The following is a 20682-nucleotide window of genomic DNA, read 5'->3' as shown; positions in this document are numbered from 1 at the left end:
ATCAAATCTCTAAGTACCATGATTATAAACCTATATATTTGTAATTCGGCTTCCATGTCATAATGGACTACATGTAAATTAGAACGACATTTGACAAGAAGTGATTCAGAGAGGAACTAACAAAAGTAAAATGTACTTGAAAAAAACATACATTTTTTTGGTATCATCTCATACTCTCTTAAAAAGTTTTTAAAAAATCATTACGTTCTGAGCTTGGTCAGAAATTGTCATGCATTCGACATTCCATTATATATTAATAAAGTAGCATTTATTGTTAGTCACTGTAATAAGTAGACAAACAAAATGTGCTAGTTTTTAATGATTTGAATTGAGTTCATGAAAGGAGAAGGTAAGATTAGGTCATTAACTATTTAAAAGACATGCAGTAAAGTTTTTCTCTTACATGCCTGCTTTAGTATATTTTGCATGTTTAATTTATAATGTAGATGAGTCCTTTTGTATGTGTTGTGCTTTCATAAGTATACATCTACAGACATAAGTAATAGTCATACCAAAGATATGATTTGAAACAATCTACGTTTCTCATAAAAAAGAAGTTGACGTGAGCATCAATTTACTTGATAAAACATATTCATTCAAATATGTATAACAAATAATCACTGAATAAATACATTTGATAATAACGAGATTCGTATCAAATTATATAATGACTGTTCCATGCATATACTTCTTTCACAGTAAGACATGTGATTATAAATGGGACAAATTTTCGATATTGTTTTAATATTAATCGAAAGAACTTTAGATTTTGTTTTTTGTATATGATAATGATGTGATGATTAAACATATCTATTTGGCTTTTGTAACTAATCATGTGCACACATACACGTTATACCATATTGGAATTATTCCTCCGAACATTGTTTTTCTTGTTATCGATTATTTTTCGGAAACTTTAAAAGCTAATGTTTAACTTTTCCCCGAAATAATAGATATTTTCATATGATATTCTATGCAATTTGCACCAAAGCGATCCTGTTATTTGTTATAAGACTTGTAACCCTTTTGTTTTCGACATTAATGGTATGTTTGTGTAACCCATATACCTTGAGAAATATTGACCAAGAATCTTTTGATAATCCTAGTTCCATAGACGGGGAATAAAAATCAAAGTCAAAGGTTAAGACCATCTTTTAAATTTGAACTTAACATTCAGTTTCAACACTAGGGGGTCATTTAAACATGTTAAAGTTAAGATTTGACGCAATGCAAATACATATGGGCGGAACTGCTATGTTTTATAGCAGTTTTCTCCCGTTCAATAATCCAAATAAACGGTTTGGTAGTATAAACTTTCAATCGTAACCCATAAGAGATTTGGGGTATTTTTATCTGATAAAGTTTACAATTGCAATTAAAGTTCAAATGCCATTTATGTTTACGGTTTTTACCTTAAGAACAAACTTATTGGTACATTATGTTAAGGTATTAGTACATTTAGTTCTAATACATATGATGTCATTTTTAGATTTATTACACTTTTAAAACTAAAATTAAAGATTTGTTTGGTTCTAGCTTCATAGTTGTATATCATAAGCATGTAAAGGCCATGGAGTCTACTGTTTAAGTTCAGAAGACGTTTACCTTCACAATGGTTAATCCTTTCTAAAACGGATTTATTTCATGCAAACTTACCAAAAACCATATATTTTTGGAATCATAAGTAACCAGTCAAATGAGACCAGAAATGGCATTGTGTAAACTGGAAGTAACAAATTATCCCTCATTTAAGCAAAAGTAGATATTTATTTTAAAAAAATCACTAAAACATCTATGATTTAAGAGATTTAAAGAATATTTTAAGATGAATTTGACAACCCATTTATTGCCCTTTATAGTCAATTTTTAACCATTTTTCGTAAATCTTAGTTATCTTTTACAAAAATCTTCCCCCATGAAACTACTAAGCCAAATTAATCCAAACTTGGCCACAATCATCTTTTGGGTATGTAGTTCAACTAAATGTGTCCAGTGACCCGGCCATCAAATCAAGATGGCCACCACGGCTAGAAATGGAACATAGGGGTAAAATGCAGTTTTTGGCTTATAACTCAAAAACCAAAGCATTTAGAGCAAATCTGACTGGGTAAAATTGTTTATCAGGTCAAGATGAATGACTAAAAGTTTACATTTTAACAATTTTGTAAAACTGCTATATTTTGGGGCCAAAAAGGGGTCTTACTGGACCTACTCCTTTGTAAATTTTTATTAACATTTTCCACTGAAACTACTAGCCCAAGTTCATTATAGATAGAGATAATTGTAAGCAACAAGATTGTTTAGTAAAGTAAGATGTACAAACACATCACCATCACCAAAACACAATTTTGTCATGAATCCATCTGCTTCCTTTGTTTAATATTCACATAGACCAAGGTGAGCGACACAGGCTCTTTAGAGCCTCTAGTTTTATTTAAAAAGATGATGACATAAACATGATAGACGGGTTTAAGTTATTGAGTTATACCGTATACTCACTTCCTGTTTTCAATATATTGTTATGAGTAAGATATTGACCGTGCAACGAAATTATTCAATGACGTACAAAATTAGGTATAACAGTTTAAGGAAGATACACAAGAGGCAATAAATATTAAGTTCAATAAAAACAGACACAGTATTCAGGGAAAAACGACGAAAAGACAAACAACAATAACAGAACACTACACAGAAAACTAAAGATCAAGTTTTAGGAATGTCAATAAAACATTGTGTGTGTCCATGTTGAACTAGTGACACTTGATGCATTATTCATTGCAAGTAAATAATACGGCCATACATTACAGTCGCTAAATAAATGTCTAAATTGAAAACACAAAGACGTGGTTGCTGTTACAAGTGAACAAATCCATGGTCATCAGCAGTTAAAATTTCGTTGGACAACCCGTAATATAACTGTATAAGACTTTGCTGTACTCGGTTACTTTTGCTATATATTTTTTTTTATTCAGATCACAAGTCCTCGGTGTTCTTTTAATTGAAAGGTGATTTGTATTTTTATAATTATGTAACAGTTTTATGATACTATTGCCTTTATTCGTGCCAATTGTCGTTTTATTTCACAAGACCAAACCATGAATGGTTAGAAATATGTTAAAACAGTAACTGAAAAAATAAAATCCAAGTCAAAAACTGAAAAGACCTTTACATCCGAAAAAGGAAAATGAATGCAACAGGTTGATTTCATTCAAAGTTGCTGAAGAAATAAAATACTAGTAACTCTTTTAGTTTTTTAATGAAATCATCATAAATAAAGCAAATTTAAAATCGAAACAGAACAATGGTAATAAATTAATATCCAATGAGTACATGTAGTATATAAAGTTTATAAGTCATACGAATAAACATCGAATCTGCTCAAGGTCCTTTACATGTTGACGAAATACCAACACATGCCTTTAAGTTGTCGTCAAATTTCAGTTGTACTGGACACGGTCTGGTAAACACACCACTTGGAGCACACGTTAGGTAATAATGGCACCCTTTGCAAGATTGGTGGTCACCTAATCCTTTGTGCATACACCCGTCCGTTCCGTTACCACATCCGTCTGAAAAAAAAGTATAAATATTTTGAAATATAATAGTCATGAAAATGGCTGTTGTTATCTATAGTTCGTTTCTCTTTGTGTTGCATTTTAGTGTTTCTGTTGTGTCATAATAATGATTGTTCTCCTCTTATATATGATGTGTTTCCCTCAGTTTTAGTTTGTAACCCGGATTTGTTTTTTCTCAATCGATTTATAAATAATTTCGAACAGCGGTATAGTACTGTTGCCTTTATTTGGAATCCTCGTATACATTAAAAAAAAGTTTGAAATTAAAATCGATTAAAACTGTTTCGAAATGAATAAAAAAAAAACAGTTACAATATTTTTTACCACAATTTTCGAAAAACAGTAACAACTTTGAAATAGGTGGAATTTCTACTTACTTGTATAAAAGTTATTTCCTATTGTTAAACATTGACCACCAATTGGACACGGCAAATTCATACCTCCTGGTTCTGAAAGAAAATAATAAAGCGTTTCAAAATCAATGACTATCGTATAGCCATAAATAAACTTGGATATACTTGTTGTCATGTACAATGTACGTCAGTAAAAATAAACGAACACTTGTTATATCAATTTTAGCGACGCCACTTAACTGTTCTATTTCGAAGAAACTATTTTGCCATTCATTACGTGCACATAAATTTAGCTAAATGATTGTATGGATTTTAAAAAAAATCGCATAAGTAAAGTAAAGAATGAATTTCAACTGTACATCGACAATCAACCAGAACATGATTGAACTATTTGATACTTGACGTAATAAACGATTATCTAACAACAGCAGTTCTGCTTAACATGAAGCATTTTCCCCATAAATTTACAAATTGTGATGCTGACTCTTATTCAGTAAAAGGAACGAAAACATATGGTCGCTGGGCTAAAAATACCTTTTGACACCAATGGTATGGGCAGGAGGAAATTTTTGGTATTACAAAATAGCATACAGTTAGACCAATCAAAATGTGTGAAATAAGACATATTACAAAATTGCCAACGTCAGTTGTTTGTAAAGTTTGCTTCCATGTTGTATGAAAACTTGAAAATCGTTGTAGAATGGCTTTGGAAAAAAAGTAATTGTATTTATTTCTATTTCTGTGGAAATAATTTAAGTTCTTGGATAATCCAGAAATGTCAAAGTTTTTATTTCACTGCTATTTACAAAAATGTTCAATAAAATTCAAAATGGAAATGGGGAATGTGCCAAAGAGACAATAACCCGACCATAGAGCAGACAACAGCAGAAGGTCACCGACAGGTCTTCAATGCAACGACAAATTCTTGCACCCGGGGGCGTCCTTCAGCTGGCCCCTCAACAAATATATACTGGTTTAGTGATAATGAACACCATACTTAACTCCAAATTGTACACAAGAAACTAAAAGTTAAAATAATACAAGACTAAAAAAGGCCAGAGGCTCCTGACTTGGGACAGGCGCAAAAATGCGGCGGGGTTAAACATGTTTGTGAGATCTCAACCCTCCCCCTATACCTCTAGCCAATGCGGAAAAGTAAACGCATAACAATACGTACATTAAAATTCAGTTCAAGAGAAGTCCGAGTCAGATGTCAGAAGATGTAACCAAAGAAAATAAACAAAATGACAATAATACATAAATAACATCAGACTACTAGCAGTTAACTGACATGCCAGCTCCGGACTTCAATTGAACTGAATGAAAAATTATGTCTTCATCATATGAATATCAGGCTCAATCCTCCCCCTGAGGGGTTTAGTATCATACTATCATAACAAATATAAGAAGAACGTAACTCGTGTCATGCCAACAACTGGTTTATTAATAATAATTGTGTTTAGTTCTGATGCAAAGCATGAAATTTAACAAGTACTTCCAAGGAGTTTTTGACACTCCAAAAGTAATTAATTCCACTATTTTCGAAGGCCTTATTTGAACAATTTATTATCAGGTTTTTGATTGTCCCAAGTGTACTGTAAGAAGAATAGATAATTTAGTAGTGGAACAATGGCTTGAAGACGAAATAAATCTATATTTGTAAGGTGTTTCGTGTAGTTTCAGAAGCCAGTACATAGTTGGGACTCTCATTGTTTTTGGTTCTGCTTGTAAAGCGGTAGCTAAAAGTTTAGGTTTGTAATTACAGATGTCGTTTTCTGAAAATGGAGTCAGTTGGAATGTTGGTGAATTTGTGATTCTTTTTGTAGAACCTCAATGTAAAATTTACGTCAAACAATAATAATATTATTAGCAGCTTTATCGGCCGGGACAAAATCAAATTCCTTGGCTAGTTCTTTTAGTTTATGTTTGATACGAGAAATAGGTTTATTGTGGTTATTGTTAAGAGTAAAATGTTCTTTAAAATGTTGAATACGTATATCAACAATGTTTATTACTAAATTAAAAAAAGAGTCAGCTTTTTCCCGTTTTATCCATTTCAAACAGTAAGTACGGAGTGAGTCGTGGATGATATCACGACACTCATTCCAATTAATAGTTGAAGGGGGACGATATTAAGGTCCTTTACTGAGGAATGATTTCAACTCTCGGTCTTGAACGATGTTAAGATCTCCTGTTATAACATGGGAAATAGGTCCATTAATGTATACGGAATTACTGCAATTACATCAAGTAGGTGTATTTTCACTAATATTAACATCTTTACACAATTGGCTATAATTAAACACAAATTTCCGGGTAGATTTTTTGTAAATATAACAAATAAGAAGGAGCTCAGTATTATCAAAATATCCAGGAATTTGGTCGTTAAAAATACCAGCAATATTAACAAAATCAAAACCTTTATTGACATACTTTATTTTAATAACATTTTTATGATCTTCAGGACGATCAATTTTAGGAAACAGTTTAGAATAACAATATGCCATTATAATTTGAACAATTTCATACTTAGGACTGCTATATGAAATTGTGTTGCAATCCTCTAATATTTTATTTAACTTATTAATCGGTAATGAACAGAGCTTTGTTAACAGATAATGTCTGCCGTTGTTTTTTTAAATAGAAATTAGGTCCGAAATATTGGTATGATTTGTCCGAAATTTTCTTTGATCGCGGTTTTTTTCTACGACCATGAGAGCGTTTTTTTCGAACAGTTTTAGAAACAATATCAAAAATGTTAACAGAACCGGTTCTTGATATATTGCCAATTCCCATGATATTATCATTAAGACCGAGAGGGTAGACTGTCTGTAATATTTTAATCCAATTTAATTCAATTATTTTCCGTGATTGTACAAACTTTGAATGAGATTCACCAGGCTGCTTATTTACTACTTCCAAAGGTTGAACTGCTAAATATTTAAAAGGATTATTGTGCTTCTTAAGGTGTTGATAAATGATGCTTTTGAATTTATTGGGTCTTTTAAAACGATACAGATGTATTTGAGTGCGTTTAGATAAATACCGTCCAGTTTCACTTACGTTCTGAATATTCAGAATATTCAAGTTCACATACGACATTTTGGAAGCATGCATTTTGCTAAAATTTTAAAAGGCTGTTTGTGAGATATTTTTTTCTTGAAAAATTTGTAATTTATAACATTTTTGAAGCCCAGCGACGATATGTAATGTCAAAAATAACTATTTTAATGCAAGATTTTAAAATTACAAACGTGATTTCTTTCCTTTTTTCTTCTGGTTCATGGAATATGTTTGTCACGTTAGTAGATTTCATGATATACCAGAATCAGTTATACTGTTAGCACACGTTTTCAAAATAAATCGAACTGATATTTTTTTCAACCCGTTTTCTATTTATCAAAAATGCGTCAACTTACTCTTAGTTGGGACAATTTGTTTCAATGTAGCTGGAATGAGATTTAATGGAGGTGTAATGAGACCACCACTTCCACTTCCGGATCCGGTTCCACCAGATCCTGTTCCACCAGATCCTGTTCCTCCAGATCCTGTTCCTCCAGGGGTAGGACAACCACTTCCACTAGTTCCATGACCCGTACCATTTACATTGTTATTGTTGTTATTATTATTGTTGTTGCTATATATTGCATTAGCAGGTGGTGTCCAGTCTTTATATAAAAACAGTGCAATATATAGGTTCATATTATCGTGGATTTGTTTTCATCAATGTCTTATAAAAAATTTTAATCGGTTATTCTTCTTGTCAATGAATTTTTAACATTAAACTTTGAAAAAACAAAGGGTATTCTTGCCAATGACTTTTTAACATAATTTTTTTTTATCAAAAAAAAGGTAAGTCAGGAACAATGTCATTTAATCGAAGCAGCACAAGTGTTTCTTAATTAACCTTTTAAACGGAGATATATAACCTTGTCCTCATGAACAAATTTTATATGTTAAAAAAGGTATTGAAAGCCATATTTTATCTGCACTATTTCTATAAAAATGTTAACCAAAAGACATTTCTTTGTAAAACTGTCTGGTTTGTTGTTAGTTATTATTATGTTTTTGAAACTTACATTTCTTTTTCTCACATACATATGGTAAAGGTGCAAAACAATTGACGTCATTCAGTTCTGAGTTGACAAATTCACCGCAGTGTTCACTACCAGCAAAATTGTCTGGGTTTCCCTTCTTCCATGGTCTAAAAAAAACAAATCTGGTCAGTTACATTCTGATAATCATAGTATTCTTCTTTTGTAGTGTAATCACATAAAACTTGCCGATGCATTGCGAAAAACGGTTAGAAACTACAGATCATGAACTTTTTTTTAATTTCTTTTGGCACAATTTTTAACTCGGTATGTAGGTAAAAGAAAAAACACGAAGAAGTTGCGTGTTCAGTTTTAGAAAAATTGTCTTAGTGAAATCTATGAACGTAATACAGTTTTTAAAAATATGTGTTATGGAAATCTATGAACGTAATACAGTTTTAGAAAAATTGTCTTATGGTAATCTATGAACGTTATACTTACAACAAAGTAAGATCATGTGGTGTACCATCTGTCCATACATATTTACTGGAGTCTTTTCTTGGTCGGTTGTTCAAACCGATCCAAACTTGATAAAGTTGGTTGCTTGCAAATTTAGAATGTTGTATTTGGGATAATCGCGTTGTCAGCCAACTCTAAACAAAATAGTAAAAACAAAAATTTGAAACTATATATGAGTTACATATCATTTTGTGTGCAGTTTACTGATAGTAAATAAAGCAAAACATTCTAACTTTGTGCGTTTCATCGTCTGGAGTTTAATTTGCAAGCCAAGAATGGATAGGAACTTAAACAGCTGAAAAAAGTATATGACATAAAAGGACATTAAACTAGAGGCTCCGATGTGCCTGTGTAGACCATCCCTGACCTGACACTTATTTTACAATGGATGCATGAAACAATGCAGCAATATCACTTTTTAAAGGAATCTGTGTGGTTCAAAATCTAATCTTGAGTTAGGATTTTAATTGCTTTCTAACCATTTATCATTTCAGGTTTTCAAGGTTAAAAACATTTCGTGGATATACAGGTCACTTTTATATATTTTGTGAAAAATTTCTAACATTTACGAAAAATTGTTAAAAATTTTGTATAAACGGCAATAGGGGTAAATTGAAAAGTTGGTCATGTTGACTTATTTGTAGATATTCCTTTGCTGAACAGTATTGTTGTTTGTCGCTATCTAAAATATTATTCAAGATAATAAACAAAAACTGCACAATTTCCTTAAAATTACTAATTCAGGGGCAGCAACCAAACAAGGGTTGTCTGATTCGTTTGAAAATTTCAGGTCAGATAGATCTAAACCTGGTAAACATTTTCTCTTATGTTAGATTTATTCTATATGGTTTAGTTTCAGAGATATAATCCAAAAACTTATCCCCATGTTATATTTTCAGCCATGGTGGTCATGTTGGTTGCCGTCGGACACAATCTTGAAACTAGATACCTCAATAACGATTGTGGCTAAGTTTTGTTGAATTTGGACCAGGAATTTCAGAGAAAACGATTTTTGTAAAAGTCAACGGACGACGACGACATAAAAGAATTACATATAATCATATTTTGAGATGAAAAGGGTACGGGATTGTAGGCATTATGAATATATCCGCTATCATCTGTGAAACGGATATTCCATTACGGTCAACCAACTTGGAATGACGTCCGTAAAATTTACGAAGGGATGATTTCAACTTCACCATTTGGAACCCTTGGTTTTATAGCTTCCTTTAGAGCAGCAAACCTCTATCATGGAAATCATGATATTAAATACAAGCCCGGGAAAATCGTATCAAATAATTGGGAGATATATACATGTATTCCGTATACAGACACTGCTAGAATTCTACAACAAAAACATGGAAAGTTCACAATTAAGAAGCTTAACTCATCTCTTTTATCGTAAAGTTTTTGTTTTCAACCGCTCCTTATTGTCAAATTTGAGATGCAAGTCAAGATATGAGGCAGACATAACTGTACCTATTATAAATTAACTGTTAACTTTGAATTTAATTACTATGGATTTCCTACGACAGGAATAAACTGGCCTGACTGTTTTTGGCAAATTTTTTAAGAATTGTGGGTCTTCAATGCTCTTAAACTTCGAACTTCGAACTTAATTTGGCATTCTTTTTATTCGAGCGTCACCTAAGAGTGTTTTGTGGAGGCGTGTTTAATTTACTGGTGTTATTTATATTCAGTCTTCGTACAAAATATTATCGCCTTACGTTGCATTAATATCATTCAAGCAAAAACAATGTTATTACCTTTTCTGCTTGGCTGTCTAGTTTCAGCAGGTCTCCTTGGTTGTTTAGACAGTCTTGTCTTGCTTCCATCCAAGATTTTGTCTTTTTGGATGTAATTATGTAGCAATCATCTGTACCAGGTCTATTCTCCCAGCCCGTTGGACATTTTCCTAGTGGATCTATAGAAAAATAAATACGTCTTATTCTCTTTTATTCAATTTAAGGAAATTGCAAAAAGAACTATAGTAAAATTCCAAAGCGAAAACTTTGAATTAACATTTTGATACTCAATATCGCTTTACCAACAAAGAAAAAAAATACAAAACTCTTCGAAAAATTCAAAATGAAAAGTCCGTCGTCAAATGGAAAAACTAATAAGCGCAAACGCAGCAGCTGAGTATCCAGGAACAACATAACAATCTACATGTGCATATTTATACTCCATATACAGTACCTGAATCAGTTGGACAACCAATCAGGTCAAAGCGCATGGTGATATGTGATAGCCAGTTGATTGGATGGATTCTGACGTACTGAGCAATGATTGGACATCCCAACATGTTTGTAACGACTGATTCCTCATCTTTTACGTTACCCGTAAACTCCTACAAAGTAGATATATAATTTCGTGGATTATAAACTACTCTTCAAATTTAAAGATGTACTAAGGAAAAAATCATACTATAAGTCATAAGAGCATCAGTTAAGGAACAAAATAAGCTTAATAGGTTATGGACTTCCTTTTCACGATATTTATTTGTAAAATAAATGGCGGGAAAAGGCTGACATGGACTATTATCTTATAATTGCATTTGTATTATTTGGGTCTCAAATAAAAAAACAACGAAATATAGAATCTGGTTAAATTTTCGTAAATGAGGTTTAACTTTTATGAGCCGTTAAGGTCTGATACTAAAAGATAAAAAGGGTGCAGGGGCAAAATATGACACCCTGTATCGTAAGGGGAAAAACTAGGAGTCCGAACATTTGACAAAAAACAAATTTCTAAACCTGTCCAAAGGACACCCTTAATATGAATGAGTTTCACAATATTTTTCGTATAAGTTCTTTTTCATTGCAATGTGTTTGTCAGTGTTATTGTCAAATCTTTACAGCCAATAAGTTGTGTTGTTCACTAGCTAGATGTGTTTACATACCTGCTTATTCCCTTGTGGATCTTTTATGAATTCATATTTTGTACCATCAATACTGTATGACACAGCAAATTTAGTCACTCTTTCATGACAACAGTGGGTAACTATATCTACATTCCGTCCTTGTGTCACTACGCCTCGGATAGTACTCACTTTGTTCAGTTCGACCTACATGCAAAAATATGAAACTTAATATTCCCGTATCCGTTTTTGAGCAAGTTAAGTGATAAAAACATTAATACAGGAACATAGGCACCTATGAAATAGAAAAACACACAAATACATATCTAGACTAAGAGTTGACCTTATGCTCATCAGCAATTATCAAGCGAAATCTTCATATTGCAAGCTCTGAATTCTAACTGTCCTTTTTTGGTTTTAACTTTTAATTAAGCAAAATTAAGCATTTAATCTTTTAGTTAATTTAGACAATATTACGCAAACGACTACAATTTAACGATAAAAATGGGTCACCAAAACGGGTAATATAATGCACAATAAATAAAGGCAACAGTAGTATACCGCTGTTTAAAACTCGTAAATCTATGGACAAAAAACAAAATTGGGGTAACACACTCAAACTGAGGGAAACGCATTAAATATAAGAGGAGAACAACAACATAACATATTTTCCCTGACATTTCAGCATGCCAAAAGAATGACGTATCATGCGATTCTGAGCATTAGTTTTATCTATAATAACATAATGTGCATTCGAGTTTTCTGCTCTCGTTTCTGCATAATTGCATGTGACCATTATTTCAAGTTATTACCTGAATAAACTGGTTTTTATCATTAATTGCTGCAGACCATCCACCTCCTAGTACTGTACCATTCCGGAAGTCAATGGTTGGTGTATGTAACCGTGCTCGATCAGCTCTAAAGTAGTGAGATGATCCATTTGTAAAGAATGTGGAAGCCTGGATTTGTGTGTTGGTCACTCCCTTCGGACCGGAGACAAGGTACTGGTGACACACTTGATGGCCTGTTAAGTATTCCAAATTGTAATTTTTTCATATGTCAAATAGAAAACCATGCGCCTTAAGTTCGTCATTTTAGGAACTACGTGTGTCAAAAATTGAAGAACATTAAAATGGGATACATGTATTCGTTTCAAATATTGTTATTTTTCATAGTTTTTTCATGTGCTTTTATCTTGTACAACATTCATCCCAAAATCATGTGTTAATCTACTCCATATCCTTCATTTCAAAAAATCAAAGTTACGATGGGTGTCACATATGGAGCAAGACATGCTTACCCTTCCGGATCACATGAGATCAACTCCGGATTTTTGTGGTGTTCCAGTTTGCTCAGTTTTATGTTTTTTATGTTTTGTTTAGTGAACTGTTGACTGTGTGCTTACCTGTGAGTGATTTGACTGTAATATAGTAGGTGTGCTTATCTGTAAGTTATTTGACTGTAGTATAGTGGGTGGGCTTACCTGTAAGTGGTTTGACTGTAGTATAGTAGGTGTGCTTACCTGTAAGTGGTTTGACTGTAGTATAGTATGTGATCTTACCTGTAAGTGGTTTGACTGTAGGTTTGACTGTAGTAGCAGGTGTAGTTGTCGTTGTTGTGGTGGTAGTAGTTGTTGGAACTGGATCACAATCATATATGATATCTAAATATTTGGGGACATTCTGGCACGGATCTTCACCAAGAAATTGTGAAGACGCAGTTAGTTGACAAACATCCTTATTATTACACGCCTGTGCTATTTGTCCTGTTACCCTTCCGGATGAGTAGCAGTTCATTGATTGATGACTTCGGCACACCCTCGTTGATGTTCTTCCAAAATTAACACTTCGTATTTGTATTACTTCTCCTGCTTGGCATGAAATTGATTTTGTTTGAAAGTCACATATAATTGAGTTCACTAAAAGATAGAAAATTAAGAAGTTAAAAACCAATCCTGAATGAGACGGAGAAAATTTACATTTGACTCAAGTATGGGTTACCTGAATTAAAACAATTTAATTTATTATCATACTTGTAACTTTTTACAATATGATAATAGCATTCCATATTTACTTAGTTCCATATTTTCCAAGTGGTGCTTAAAGGGCTGATATGAAAAATTTATTAAATGCTTTCAGTTATCATCGCATGTACTCCCGTAAGTTAATAACTCATGGCATTTCGACGTCGGTCAGGAAAATGCACATCAAGTGGATGTTTTCAGTGAAAATAGGATAAAAGACAAGTACAAAAATGCATCAGAAAATATATTACGAAAGTGCAAAGCAATACTCTACAATATATGTATTTTTTCGAAGTTTTAAAAGAACAGTCTTGTCAGCATTTCCATTGCTTTTGTATGTGATAAAAAGATTAATCCTCGTCATTGAGGAGAAATATTTATTTCATGCACTGGTACAAGATGGCATTCATTTTAATACATGTTATATTAACCGCGCAATTTAGGAGTTGTTAGTGATTTCAATGCAGAGGCGTGGTCATATTCGCGTTTTACACGCCCCTGCATTGACCATCACTAACAACTCCTTAATGGTAGTTTAAATATGTTCTGTCTCATATTCATATTTCTGAAGTCCGTGAAAGAATAAGCTTTTGGATATTTCTTAAACCGCTGTGCTGTGCATACATGTAGTTTAAAGTCCTCGAAAAGATGACTGATGGAAAGCTGTTGCATTTACTGTAAACGATAAATAGGTAAGTATGTTGTATTCCATAAAACTCAAACTCGGTATACTTTTCGACATAAGTATTTTGATTGACAACGTCTTTAATATAAAACATGGAATACTTGACACTATAGACGTTTACACAAATAATATTCGATCAATCGTTTAATGTAAGTTTGGCTAGCACATGTAAAATTTTCCGTATGATTTATTTTCTCTCAAAATAACAACAGCATTTAAAATCATTTAAAATTTTATGTTATGCACATATGGGGGAATTATTGCTAAATTTCTTGAGCAAAGTAACATTTAGTTTGAACAAATTCTTTATCTTACCACTAACAAAATCTCCATGTTAAGGGTACGTGACCTGTGATGTTAATTTTGTCGGGTGGTCTTTTAAAGCCCATTGTCATGTTTTATGTTTCAAAGCTTTTTCAAACATTAACAAGCATACCTGATGTATGTCAACTAGATTTACTAATGAAATGAATGTAACATTAAGAATCTATCTGAATACTTACATGAGTATACAAAGGTTGGAAGACAAACTGAAAAGGAATAAAGCAAAGCATTATATATTTGAATTAACACTGTTCTAGTCGATTGATTTTATTTAAAATCCTAATTTTGTCATCTTGCGTCGATTTTGTTTATTGTTGTTCTTCCTTTCATTAAATTGTTTCATTGTTTTCTTTTTTATGCAGAAGCACATGTTAAGTGACATTGGATAGCTCTGGTCGCGTTTGATGATATTTACCCCAAACAAGTATGCAAATAAAAAAAGGTCGACATTTAAACATGTTGCATCATAAGCTGAAGCACTGAATTATATTTTGATGAATTTCAGTAGTATACATGTTTTGCATTCTTATTTAAAATTTATAGAAATGGTCAACATAACCATAGATAATTATGTCTGTTCTTATCAAAAGTCTTTTTCTGCTAAAACAAGTTCACTCCTCACGTTTCCTTCTTCTTTTTTTTTAACTCTTGACGTTAATTATGTAGACTTGTAAATTATAAAAACGTTTCGGTTTGTCTGGTTTTATTTTCAATTGACGAAACTTTTTTTGAATTTGAATTGCATGAATTTAAATATAGAGCATTCGAATTAACCTCTTATTATAACAAATATGTAAATAAAAAAATAATTCTAAATTCAATGTTTAGAATTTAAAGAAAATTTGAGACATGTTCGATGTGACCATTATTTAAAAAAAACCACATGTTTTTATATTTCACGATATCTGAATAACAAATAACTAGAATCTATAATTTAGTACTTACCAAAAATTAAAAATATTTTCATGATGATTATATAATAAGAAAATTAAATTAAATCCACAAATTGTATCGTAAAAATCTCGATCCTTTAAGTTGTTATTTTGTCACTTGTGTATAGTCATATCAAGTCCCAGTGTGTGCACAGTCTTCTTGTCTTCGAACGTTCTAACTTAAGTTCTGGTCACAGAAGAATTTATCCTGATTTTATTTGTGACAAACCTACTTAGCTTGGGCTATTTTAGTCAGGGGATGTGACTCGGGTGTTGTTTGTTTACATAACTTTAGGGGTCTATCTGGTAGTTAGTTTTATCAATTGCACGAGATTTGTTATGTCTTTCACGTGAAAATCATTTGCAAAACAACACGATATTTTGTGTACTCCCCCACACTAAAGAAAACCTTTGTAATTTACGCAAATATGAATTATTATGGTACACGTGAACCATACAAGTATTGCGGGTGGTCATTCTTTCATGTAAATACGTGCCTGTTTTGCCATAACTTTCATCTTTTTCAGATAACAGTTCAACTTCAATTGGTCCGTGAATGGCTTTGTTTTCTTATAAACTAATTATTTAAGTTTTAAACACCCAAACAAACGGATTACGCTTTTAACCTCAAAAGAATTTTGTTATATTTGAAATGTTCCAATACGATAATGTTTACCTCGAACCTTCTTACTTAAACATCAGCTCATTATGTACTTTTGTCAAGTATTTGAACAAAAAAATGAATTCTATTTTATACTGCAAAAGAATGTTAGAATGAAATATTTTTTAGTATCAGCAGGTGTGGGCACTCAATACTTACATTCAATAACTGTGCGAGAATTCTTTATTAAGAATTTATTTAGAAGCATTGGTTTTACGTGTATCTAGGTTTATTTCCGTTGTCTAATTATAGTTGAGGAATATATTTTGTCCATAATTTTCGTTATACAAGTACACATACTCGGCGACCAGAATAAGTGATCATTACTTAATGTAAATCAAAGCTACTGCCTCTGTTAGATCGTAATTGAAAATGGTTATCTGCTTAAAGAAACGTTTTCAGCATCGCTAAATATTTGCGTGACTATCTTAAGTTATGAACCACGTCATAAGTTGTCTATATGTATGTAATAAACTTTATTTATTTGTCCATATTTACATTACATGTATGTTTCAACAGAATCCGTTAGATACATTGGCTAACAATAATTAAACGTCATTCAAAAACGTCATTCAAAAATCCAACTGAAATGTTACATTCGTGATGAAACGTGCTTCCACCTAAAAGTGTACATGTAAATAGAAGAAAAACTTAATAAAAAAAATGTCATGGTCTTATTAGCACTAAAATGTAATTGTAAGAAATGAATGATTCTTTTTGTAATTTTATTGAGGTGTAAAAGTGTTGATCGTGCACACATTTTTAGCTTCCGCGCTTCATACAAAATGTACTTCGGTCAACACTTTTACACTCCAATAAAATAACAAAAAAAGAGCATTCATTTCTCAATTGAAAAAAATCTTTGTTGATATCAAATCTCTGTATTAATTAAGCTGAGTAATTAAGAGACTGACGAATTGTATAGTTATTTAAATATTATGATGATTTCTAAATGTCCATATTCTACTTTGCTTGTCTGACATTAATTGCCACATTCTTAAGGTGTCTGTCCCAAGCCGTCAACATTTAGTTCAAAGGTTGCTGTAGGTTTTTGTCTACCAGAATTGTCGTTCGTTTATTTCGTCAAGCTGCAATTTGATCGTTGGGGTTATTTATTGAGAGTTTAAAGCCTTGTCTACTGATCTTTGGTAGATACTCGTCTCATCGGCAGTGATACCATATCCTCATAAGGTTATTTTTTTAACCGCCTCGTTTGTATCGAAGTAGCTAGCACGCCTCGAGAGCTGGAGGCCATGTGTTCTTTGATCGAACTGGTCAAATTGGTCTATGCTGAGTCTCCAATAAGCACACGGCATTTAATATGAGTAAACGGCAAACTTTTAAGGGCATCCGATACAGTTTCTCGATAAAATGTCATTTTTATAATTTTTTTTAATATGTTGTAAAAGACTTTGTCTGCTCGATTTTGAAATAGAGTGTCCAGGTATAGTGACATGTTTTCTGCTGACTGTTGAACTAGTGAACAAGCATATTAAGCATCCGATTCAGCGTGTTGCTGTGGTACAAAGTAGGGTTAAAGGTATACCAAATTATCATGTTCTTGTCCTAATTATGCATTTAATTTGCCACTGGACGCTAACGTTTACAAATTACAAGCATCCAACTTTCCCTTATTTTTGGCTCAACTTGCATATAGGGCATGTGTGATATTGCTGTCACTTGGCGTTTGTAGTTAATGTCGCTCGGCATCATGCCAAGTTAGACAAGTGTATCGATTCTAACAAGGGAAATTAAAAATCGTCAACTACTTTTATCTTTATTGTCTTTTTTAGTGAATAAAAAGTATTGAATGGGATATCTAAATAAAAGAGGTACATGTTTTTATAAATAGGACCAAGTTTGAATGTATCATCTATACATGAGATACAAACTGTAGATTAAGTAAAATATGTTGACCAACAACTAGCGTATTGCAAGAAAAAATTGTTTTGTTACCGGAAATGTTGTGGTTTTCTAAAAAGACCCATCATGCATGTCTAAACTTCATGGGGACGAGGATTTATGTGTGACAAGGAACTGTGATTGTTATGGTAATTTGGTCCAAAATTGGTTTATTTCATACGTAGTCGTATAAAATTTACAAATTCAGTAATTTTATTTATTTAACATCCATTAGGGCAACATTATTCTCAATGTTATATTTTTTGGGAATTCTTAACCCAAAACAGAGCATATCAATAATTTCTGTTGAATAAAACATAAATGCAAGTACAAATGTGATACAACATGGCACATGACAACGGTATGATTTTGTCTATATACCTTGGATTATAATCTAATTTATAAAAGATAACAAGCTGATAATTTGGTATACCAAACGCGATCTTCGTCATATAGGACTCATCAGTGGTAAAGTTAATCTGTTTTCAAAAATAAGTGTGGAGCTACCACATGCACTATTTATTGATAAAAACTATTCTGTTTGGATTTTAATAAAAAAAAAAAAACCACATGCACAAGATATGTCATATTCCCTATTGTGACTTTTAAATTAAGTATAGATTCGCATGACGAATGATGCAGTAACAGTATTAGGCGCACCACATCCTGTCTACACAAGTCATACCCGTCTTCAATTAATTTCTTCTTCTTTTTTTTTAATGAAAAAACAAGATTTGAACTTAGGTTGCTATTGTTGCCTTTATTATATATACAAAGACGCACTAAATGTTCATTCATTGATTATTGCTTGCTCAACATCCAGTAACTCTCAGGTCAAGAACAAACTAATTAATAGTCTGTTTGTTCCGGGATGAAGGACGAGAATTTTACGTAAATTACTAATGTCATCTTAAAACTGGAGAAAGCGAAACATTGTTCACTTTAATCTCAATGTTATTTGAGTTTTCATATATACATGTGGTAAGAAATAAAGCATCCAACGCTGGATGTTTCTGTATTAGCAAGCATTGTGTGGTTGTTTGGAACGGTACGATTAGATTCTGTTTTGATTAATTAACCTGTCGACGGCTAATGGAAGTTATTAACGACCTTGAGTGGCTATGCAGCCCTCGCACCTTGCGCCTTTTTGGGCATTTAAAAAAAAAACAATTACCATATGGTAATTGATATAATTTAGATACCTTTCGACTCAACCATGCTCTTTCCTATTGTAGTTCATGGTATTCTTTCAGTTTTTACTTGTTACCTTCATTTGTCTCGTCTTACTCGATTTAAGAGAGTTGAAATAGTTGTCGCTCTAAATAACTTTAACTTTTTTTTTATCTTGTATCTTATAAAAGTTTTGTTACAGTTAGGTGCTTTGTCTGGACATTGTTTTTTATTGTATATTCTTGTATACGACCTTTTATTTTTCTAGATTAAAAAGTAGAGAGTTGGGAGCAAATAACCTCATATCCAGGCGAACGTTCCTGTACTTGTCTTGGTCTCCTCATTTGTCTTTATACTTATATCTGAATGTTTTTGCAATCCCGATAATTCGATGTGTGCTGATATTTTTGATATTAGCTGTTGAATTTATTCTTCACATATCTAGAACATCAAAGATTTGTCAAATGAATGTTCTGGATTATGAAAACACATGTATGTCTGTGGATATTTTAAGATAAATAAAAAGATTGTATTTTCTTTTAATGATGGCCGGTTCCAATTGATACAGGACAAACCCTGATCTGCACACAAAACATATTACTCTTATTGCATATGTAGCATTCATATGGAAAACAATATCGTTTTTAAGTAAGGCTTAGATTATTTTTTTATTTCAGATTGTTTTTTTCAACATAGTCATAGTAAAAAACATGTATATCTATCACAGATCGTTATACAATCACAGTTTTTTTTTGGGAAAAAGAAGTTATTGTGATCTTTCAGAAGCAGTGACAATCTTACAAAAACTTATCATTTAGAGTCGATTGGTTTTACTTAAAATCTTAACTTTCTCATCTTGAGTCGATTTTCTTATGATTGTGTTTTTCCCTTTTATTTTATTTTTATTTGCTTTTTAATGCAGAACACATGTATTGGCTAATGAAAGTTACCCCAAACAGTAATGCAGAATAATAAAAGGTCGACATTTATGGAGCAACTGTCCTAAGTCAGGAATCACATTAGTCGTTGTCTAAAGTTATGTCATACAGTTTCTTATTTGTCATTAGTAAAAAAAAGAATGTTGTTGATGGCATATCATAATTGATTGTTAGTCTCTGTATCATCTATTCGCGGCTTTTCTGATTGGTTATCAAAGGTACCAGGATTATAATTTAGTACGCCAGACGCGCGTTTCGTCTACATAAGTGACGCTCATATCAAAATATTTATAAATCCAAACAATTACAAAGTTGAAGAGCATTGAGGATAAAAAATTCCAAAAAGTTGTGCCAAATACGGCTATGGAAATCTATGCCTGGAATAAGAAAATCCTTAGTTTTTCGAAAAATTTAAACTTTTGTTAACAGGAAATTTATAAAAAAAAAAATGACCACATTATTGATATTCATGTCAACACCGAAGTGTTGACTATTGGGCTGGTGATACCCTCGGGGACGAAACGTCCACCAGCAGTGGCATCGACCCAGTGGTGTAAATAGTTATCAAAGGTACCAGGATAATAATTTAGTACGCCAGACGCGCGTTTCGTCTACATAAGACTCATTCTAAACTGTGCGATTTAGAAACTGTCATAGTGTATAGTCATTTACGCAAATTGATTTATTTAAAACATCAAGTATGGCA

The 20682-nt window shown here is 32.2% G+C and overlaps 1 protein-coding gene across 1 annotated transcript; it reads right to left on the bottom strand.

Moving 5' to 3' along the window:
• Positions 1 to 3237: 3237 nt before the first annotated feature.
• On the bottom strand, positions 3238 to 15638 carry LOC139523338 (uncharacterized). Its single transcript, XM_071317218.1, has 12 exons — positions 15319 to 15638; positions 14553 to 14579; positions 12903 to 13259; positions 12154 to 12365; positions 11384 to 11548; positions 10681 to 10831; positions 10248 to 10405; positions 8464 to 8615; positions 8008 to 8132; positions 7348 to 7596; positions 3953 to 4024; positions 3238 to 3569 (listed from the first exon to the last, which is right to left on the bottom strand). Exons 1-12 carry the CDS (start codon positions 15338 to 15340, stop codon positions 3379 to 3381), a joined length of 1881 nt encoding a protein of 626 aa, XP_071173319.1. The 5' UTR covers positions 15341 to 15638; the 3' UTR covers positions 3238 to 3378.
• Positions 15639 to 20682: the final 5044 nt, after the last annotated feature.

The sequence above is a fragment of the Mytilus edulis genome, chromosome 5, assembly GCF_963676685.1.
Source record: "Mytilus edulis chromosome 5, xbMytEdul2.2, whole genome shotgun sequence".
Lineage (NCBI taxonomy): Eukaryota > Metazoa > Mollusca > Bivalvia > Mytilida > Mytilidae > Mytilus > Mytilus edulis.
This window is presented reverse-complemented; position numbering and strand designations above follow the sequence as displayed.